Here is an 8,485-nt window from a genome sequence, read left to right as displayed (position 1 = left end):
CTGGCATCTCTCAAAGATAATTTCTCGCTTTGTGTTTTGTATGGCGTTGGCCAGTATGGAGTCGATGTCTTGTGTTTTAAATGGTAAGGGTGTTGAAATCATGGGTTGTTGATTAATTCATAGCATGTGACTCACTTGCTTTTTGTGTTTTAGTGGGGTTGAGTTCATGAAAACCCCTGGAGGTCTGAGGAAAGGAACATATTGCTCACAGAGGAAGTGACCACACTCAATTGCCCTGTTTTCAGTACTTTCACATACCACATCTAAATATTCAGTGTCTAACACATTCACATTTTGCAACACTTTGTAACATCATAACAGCATAGCTTATAATGAGTAATTGTTTTCATACCATAACATATCGGGGTGATTGTTGCATTTCTGAGTGAATTCAAACTGTGCCTCTATATTGGTGGGTTAAATATGCAGCTGATTTTACATGATGTCCAGTTTATACATTAAATTCCATTGCCATGGTCATTCAAGAGGGTGAGAATTATTTAATTATAATGTGATGATATCACAAACAAATGTAGTTGATTTGAAAATAGCTAACATACAATCACCATGGAAGTGAAACAGAATGGAAGTCATCACAATACAATTACATTTGAATCTGACCACATCGAAAGTAAATGTATAGCAGCTACAGTAGAATGTTTGGTTGACAGGCGACAACTCAGTTCTGGTGGCAACAATCCACAAGACAACAAGTGCGACTACAATCTGCTATCAAAGAGCGATTGAGTTCTCAAGAACGAGCTTCTGGCACCAAATCAAGTCAAATGTATTTATAAAGCCCTTTTTACATCAGCTGATGTCACAAAGTGCTATACAGAAAACCAGCCTAAAACCTCAAACAGCAAGCAATGAAGATGTAGAAGCATGGTGGCTAGGAAAAACTCCCTAGAACGGAAGAAAGCTAGAGTGGAACCAGGCTCTGAGGGGTGTCCAGTCCTCTTTTGGCTGTGCTGGGTAGAGATTATAACAGGACTTGGCCATTAAGGCCTGATTGTTCTTCAAGATGTTCAAAGGTTCAAAGATGACCAGCAGGGTCAAATAATAATCACAGTGATTTTAGAGGGTGCAACAGTACCTCAGGAGTAAATGTCAGTTGGCTTTTCATAGCGAGCATTCAGAGGTCAAGAGAGAGAGAGAGAGAGAGAGAGAGAGAGAGAGAGAGAGAGAGAGAGAGATCTTTGTGTGCCCGCTGAAAAGGCGTAGAGCTTTTGCACATGCCCCCCCCAAAAAACTGCATATTTTTTGGAGATCTGGCAGCATCTGCAATGACAAGGTTCAGAGTATGTGCTCCACATGGGACGAACACGGCTCTAGGATTTCTTTTTTTTTTGTAGTCTGGCTTGTACTCCTTGGTGCTTGCCCTTCATGTTGGCCCCATTATCATAAGCTTGCCCTCTGCAATCTTCAAATGGAATCTTCAGCTCGTTCAGCTTATCTAAGATGACAGTGGACAGATTTCAAGCCTGTTGTAACCTCAACATTCACAAAGCCAAGGAAGTGCTCCTTGATCTCTGGCTTTCCCTTTAAAGCCACGCGTCTCAGAAGAATGGACATTTGCTCCCGGTGACTAATGTCAGCTGTACAGTCCAAGATAATGGAGAAGTACTTTGAGTCTCTTACTTGAGTCACTATTGCTTCCAGAATCTTGTCACCCACAATCTGTATCAGCTCATTCTGTGTGTGCTTCCCAAGGTAATGAGCATGTACAGTGCCTTGCGAAAGTATTCGGCCCCCTTGAACTTTGCGACCTTTTGCCACATTTCAGGCTTCAAACATAAAGATATAAAACTGTATTTTTTTGTGAAGAATCAACAACAAGTGGGACACAATCATGAAGTGGAACGACATTTATTGGATATTTCAAACTTTTTTAACAAATCAAAAACTGAAAAATTGGGCGTGCAAAATTATTCAGCCCCCTTAAGTTAATAATTTGTAGCGCCACCTTTTGCTGCGATTACAGCTGTAAGTCGCTTGGGGTATGTCTCTATCAGTTTTGCACATCGAGAGACTGAAATTTTTTCCCATTCCTCCTTGCAAAACAGCTCGAGCTCAGTGAGATTGGATGGAGAGCATTTGTGAACAACAGTTTTCAGTTCTTTCCACAGATTCTCGATTGGATTCAGGTCTGGACTTTGACTTGGCCATTCTAACACCTGGATATGTTTATTTTTGAACCATTCCATTGTAGATTTTGCTTTATGTTTTGGATCATTGTCTTGTTGGAAGACAAATCTCCGTCCCAGTCTCAGGTCTTTTGCAGACTCCATCAGGTTTTCTTCCAGAATGGTCCTGTATTTGGCTCCATCCATCTTCCCAACAATTTTAACCATCTTCCCTGTCCCTGCTGAAGAAAAGCAGGCCCAAACCATGATGCTGCCACCACCATGTTTGACAGTGGGGATGGTGTGTTCAGCTGTGTTGCTTTTACGCCAAACATAACGTTTTGCATTGTTGCCAAAAAGTTCAATTTTGGTTTCATCTGACCAGAGCACCTTCTTCCACATGTTTGGTGTGTCTCCCAGGTGGCTTCTGGCAAACTTTAAACAACACTTTTTATGGATATCTTTAAGAAATGGCTTTCTTCTTGCCACTCTTCCATAAAGGCCAGATTTGTGCAATATGCGACTGATTGTTGTCCTATGGACAGAGTCTCCCACCTCAGCTGTAGACCTCTGCAGTTCATCCAGAGTGATCATGGGCCTCTTGGCTGCATCTCTGATCAGTCTTCTCCTTGTATGAGCTGAAAGTTTAGAGGGACTGCCAGGTCTTGGTGGATTTGCAGTGGTCTGATACTCCTTCCATTTCAATATTATCGCTTGCACAGTGATCCTTGGGATGTTTAAAGCTTGGGAAATCTTTTTGTATCCAAATCCGGCTTTAAACTTCTTCACAACAGTATCTCGGACCTGCCTGGTGTGTTCCTTGTTCTTCATGATGCTCTCTGCGCTTTTAACGGACCTCTGAGACTATCACAGTGCAGGTGCATTTATACGGAGACTTGATTACACACAGGTGGATTGTATTTATCATCATTAGTCATTTAGGTCAACATTGGATCATTCAGAGATCCTCACTGAACTTCTGGAGAGAGTTTTCTGCACTGAAAGTAAAGGGGCTGAATAATTTTGCACGCCCAATTTTTCAGTTTTTGATTTGTTAAAAAAGTTTGAAATATCCAATAAATGTCGTTCCACTTCATGATTGTGTCCCACTTGTTGTTGATTCTTCACAAAAAAATACAGTTTTATATCTTTATGTTTGAAGCCTGAAATGTGGCAAAAGGTCGCAAAGTTCAAGGGGGCCGAATACTTTCGCAAGGCACTGTATCTCCATCTTTAATTTTGCTGAGATTTTCCATAACCGGGTAAAATATTGCCAGTAATTCAACCTCTTTTTAGGAAGTTTCCATTATCTGTTTGTAGGAATTTGTCTGATGAACCCCTGAATGCTAGGTTTATTTCATCCAGAGACTGGGTATACTTACTAAACGTGTAAAGACATCCCGCCATCTCTTTCTTTCTGCCTCCAACATTGTCATTTGTATCTGGTCAAGAGTCCGACTTAGGAGCAGATCAAGTTGTCTCCACTTAATCATATTGTCTGTGTGTTCAGGACTACCCTCATGGTGTTGATATTTGACCAGTGATTCACGCCTTCCTTTATTATTTTGTAGTCTTTTTTTTGTAGAAAAGAGCTTACAGCAAAAATGATACACAGTGTTGTTTTAGATCATGAAAGCCAGCTCCTGGTAATCTTTTCTAAATTTGACAGCTGTCTCTGTAATAAGCCTGAATGGAAACCTCTTCTAGATTTGTCTTTAGGGTAAGATCAATCCAGTCCTGGTTGGAATGGACCTCTGCGCACTAACTCAGTCCTCATAAAGTCTGTTAAGACTGTGGGCCAGTCTGCTGGGTCATTTGGTGGAGCAGAAACTGTTCTATTAGGGTATGAGCTGTTTTCCATAAACAAGCTCTGTAACGTGGAAATATGACCATGTGGGAACCCTAACCCTATAAAAGGCATGTATCAACTTAACCTTTATTTATTTTTGTATAATTTCTCATAGATATGAAATATAAGGTCCTTGTGCTTCCAAAACTGTAGAACGAGCGATGCGTGTTAATGTTCAGACCGAGCGTTGCGGCTCTTAACAAAACCACACCCTAAAAGAGATGCCTTCATCCAATGACTCATATCTAATGTAATGGTACTGAGTCATGGTCAAGGGCTAAGGCTGATGCAGAACAGAGATTATTTAAAAATATATATTTTAAATTCTTAAAAAGAGCTATACCTAATTACAATAAGGAAACTTTTTACCTTATATTTCAGTCAAAAGACATCGCATGAACGTGACACACCCTCAGGACTTACCCATACTTCTAGGCAATACAGTGTCACATCGATCTTTCTCTGGTAGGTTGAGGAATACCCATCGCAAAGAGCAAATAAGAACACACCGATTCCGCAGGTTTGACAAAAAGGGCTGTTTCCACAGATTTCAACATTCTTTGCACGGCACTTGCTTTTCGGATTTTTCGACATGGGTAACAACTGTCACATTTATGTTTTCAAATGATTAATTGTTTTTGTAGAATTCTCGTATAGCGTCCATTGTTTGTCGCGTCACCTAACACCCTACCATGAGCTTTGAATAAAGTTAAACATTCAATACCATTTAAATGTGTGTGCAGACTACAACAAAGCCCACAAGAAGCCTACATCCATTATAAAGATTGGCCTGTTCTCTGTCATCTTTCAGGTGCAGGAGGTGGTGGACTTTGAGAAACTGAATGACTATGCTGCAGCATTCCAAGGGCATGATGTTGGCTACTGCTGCCTGGGAACGACCAAAGCCAAAGCAGGGGCTGTGAGTTCATGGCCAATGATGTAGAGACCCCTGTGAACATGTACCACCAAGGTCAAAAGAAAGAGGATTTCGACACCCACAACCCCATTTTTGTTTTTTGAGACGGATAAGATTAGCATTCGGGCAACATTATTTTATTTAAAAATCATTTGTGGTGTCGGCTAATTGATTGCATCCAAATTGGCCATTTTTAATTTCTAGGATCATCATCTAACAATGATTTATCCAATGATCAAAGCCACCAACAGACACCCCACGCCAAGTATATAGTATCAGTTTTCTGTGTCTGACAAGTAGTGTGTTTCTAGCAGTATGTTTGTTTCTTCACACTCTGTCATGTATTCCCAGTGAATGTGGTGTTCCCCCCCCCCACCACCAGTTCAGATAAGTTATTAATTAAAGTTATGTTAAGTCCCGTCCTACATCCTGATATTATCAGGTTCTGACCATGAGATGGTGCTGTTCTTGCTATTAGGTGAAAAAGTTAAGTAATTTTGGTGAACTATCCCTTTATTAACATTGAGGGGGGTTGTATTATTTATTTATTTTATCCCCTAATAGCAGAAACTGCACCATCCAGTGGTCAGAACCTGGTAATATCAGGATGTAGGATGGGACATAAACCTAACAATTTCAAAGACTAAATTATCTGAACAGAAAAAAAAATCACTACCAAATTCACTGAGAATACATGACATAGAATGAAGAAACAGATCAATACTACTTCTCTGACGTAGAGAACTGATACTATATTGTCGTTGTTGGGTTGGGATTGGCGTGGGGTGTTCGGGGTCCGGTTGATGTCTTTTGACTATTATTTTAGATTGCTCATGTCTTACTCATTGTTAGAAACAAGTTTGTTCCAAATCGGATGTTAGGTGCTATATTTATTTAATATTATATGAATCCTATAAATTAAAAAGGGCCAATTGGGTACAGTCAATCATCTTAATTTCTCAGCGATCAAATTATATTTCAACAAAATAATGATGCAGAAATTCTTATGTTTCTAACTACAGAAACGATTCCAGAACAATCGGAGATGGTGTCATGGCTTGCTGAAAGGATATTGAACGACACACCATACACAACCTGCTTGGATAATGTGTTCAAATGCAGATTAATGTCACATAGTTTCTCTTATCTTTCTGTCATTGTAGGATGGATTCATCCGTGTTGACCATGACTACGTCCTGAAGTCAGCGGAGCTCGCCAAGGCAGGGGGCTGCTCACACTTCAACCTAGAGTCTTCTAAAGGGGCTGACAAAACCAGTGGTTTTCTCTATCTCAAAGTGAAGGTAATACACAAAATGTTCACCTGAGTAAAGACACCTAATTTATAGCCTTTCATAAGGACTCTTTCAGCCTCTCTCGTAAAGCTACTTGATGAAGTGCTGCATATTGTTTGGTTAATGCAGATGTTTGCTTCTCCAGGGACAAGTGGAGGCAGACATTGAGCCGTTGGGCTTCGAGAGGTACTCCATCTATCGCCCTGCGTAAGTCTCATTTTCATTAGTCACGTGTAAAAAATGTTTCTTAGCAGAAAAGACTCACTTGTTCATCACCTTATCAGTCATGGCAAAAGAAATGGTGACCATAGGTGAATATCTCACACCAATGTCATGATTAGCAATATACACATTTCTCCAGTGATCACATGATGTAAACACAGTGTTCACTCTGAGATATTTTGATGCCGTAAGTTATTTCACTTGTAACAACTCAACTGAATTATTTTTCTCTTGTTTTTCCTCCCAGGGTGCTGATGGTCGACAGGCAGGAGAGCCAGCCTGCTGAATGGTTTGCCAGGAAGGTCCTGGGCCCTTTTTCGTCCATGTTTCCCACAGCGATGTTCATCCCCATCCAATCAGTGACCAGGGCCATGGTGGCCAACACACTGATCCCTGCAGGGGAGAAAGTGGAGATCCTGGAGAATAAAGCCATCTATGACTTGGGGAAGGCCCCAGAGAAATGAGGGACAGGGAAGAGGGAAGGTGTGTCTCAATAGCTTCATTTCCTCATCCCCTTTCCTCCATAAACCACTGATGTGGTTATACTGCCACTGGTCTGCCTGGACATGACATGTGAGAGCAATGTCAAGGAAGCCCCTATCCAGTCCTTTCACCCATCAGTGCTAATGAAGGAAAGGTCTTGAGGAAATGTGAGTATTGGGAGCTCAGCCAGAGACTGACGGTGAAGTGTGTTGTGCTACTGCCATTTCATGTGATGGTGCTTCTACTTCATGACAATATATTTTCTGCTAACAACTTCCTTTGAAAGCATGGAGGAGGGTTGACGACAAGTATAAAGTTGAATTTCTAGAGCAATGCCGATGCTCTCAGAGCGCATGGTTAAGCGTTCAAAGCTTCGTTGGCTTCAACTTGAGGTTCCTTTCAACCATGATAGTCAACACGGTAGCTAGCTCGAGCTCTGTTTCTCTGGGAATGAGTCCAAAGGGGGATGTTTCCTTATGAAAAGTGCAATTTTTAAAGCTCTTCATGGGTAATGCAAATAAGATATGATTGGGAAATGGGGATGTAATTATGAATACTGAAATATGCCTTGTTGTCTTTGTATCCCAAGTGCTCTTTCCGGGTGCAGACTATTTTTGTGGTCAACAAGGACTTCGCTGAAGAGGAAACAGACTGGCACAGAGGCTAGAATCGGTTTAATATATTAGGTGGAGAGGGAAATGTATTGGACTGGTTCTTCTGGGTCCAAAACGGTAACTCCTCAAAACGCTTTAGTTAGTAGAAGCTCTTCCATCCAGCCTACAGCGTTCATGCTATTTTATGTAAGACCATGTTCTTAACCAGTGAAAAACGATGCACTTACTTGAAGCAAGAGTTTATTTTCCACAGGACAACCATTGGAGAGGGATTTTAAAGGCAATATGTCTGACTTGTCTTTGATCACTTTTGTTTTCTGAGCAATGCTAAGCATGTAATTTAATCAGGGGTTATGTTGTTCACACTCATATTGACTTGGATTTTTATACAGGCGTTATGTAAATGCTATGTATTTAAGTGGTCTATGCTTCTGTGTTACATTAAACAATGATGTAGTGGGCAGTAATGCTTTGTATATACAGTATATAGCTCACATTCGACTTAAGACTGTAATTAGCCCATTAACTGACTCCATAAGATAAATAGTTAAATGCAAGAACACTATAGCTGAGTTACAGTAATAGGCAATGAACAAATGTCTGAGAATGGAATTCTAAATACAAGTGTATTTAATTACTTTGTAAACTGAATGATAACATAAAAGGCATACGCTTAAGTTACAAAGCATTACAAGGCATTACTCTAAGCATGGTCAGAGAGAAAGAAATGGCCATGGCCCATTGGAGAGAAAGAGTGCAGGTATCTCACCAGCGCAGGTCAGAAACGTAAGAGAAAGAGACAATGAATCTAAGACCCTTTTATAAGCATCTGAGTTGTTAGGATTCAAAATCTGAGTTGTTGACCAATAGTATTACTGTAATTCAGCCCTACGTGATGTAATCACAACAGAACTGCTTCTCAGAGGTGAGACACTGGGGGTTAGCAAGATCAGAGACTGTTTAAATCAAATTTTATGCGGCAA

The 8,485-nt window shown here is 40.6% G+C and overlaps 1 protein-coding gene across 1 annotated transcript; it reads left to right on the top strand.

Annotated features, from left to right (window-relative positions):
• The first annotated feature begins 4,237 nt into the window (after nt 1–4,237).
• On the top strand, nt 4,238–7,958 carry LOC110506224 (protein HTATIP2-like). Its single transcript, XM_021585631.3, has 5 exons — nt 4,238–4,571; nt 4,787–4,894; nt 6,055–6,192; nt 6,329–6,390; nt 6,653–7,958. Exons 1-5 carry the CDS (start codon nt 4,371–4,373, stop codon nt 6,867–6,869), a joined length of 726 nt encoding a protein of 241 aa, XP_021441306.3. The 5' UTR covers nt 4,238–4,370; the 3' UTR covers nt 6,870–7,958.
• Nucleotides 7,959–8,485: the final 527 nt, after the last annotated feature.

This window comes from Oncorhynchus mykiss, chromosome 26, assembly GCF_057628025.1.
Source record: "Oncorhynchus mykiss isolate SJ-2025 chromosome 26, ASM5762802v1, whole genome shotgun sequence".
NCBI lineage: Eukaryota > Metazoa > Chordata > Actinopteri > Salmoniformes > Salmonidae > Oncorhynchus > Oncorhynchus mykiss.
Note: the sequence above shows the minus strand (reverse complement) of the source record. Positions and strands in the feature narration are given on the sequence as shown.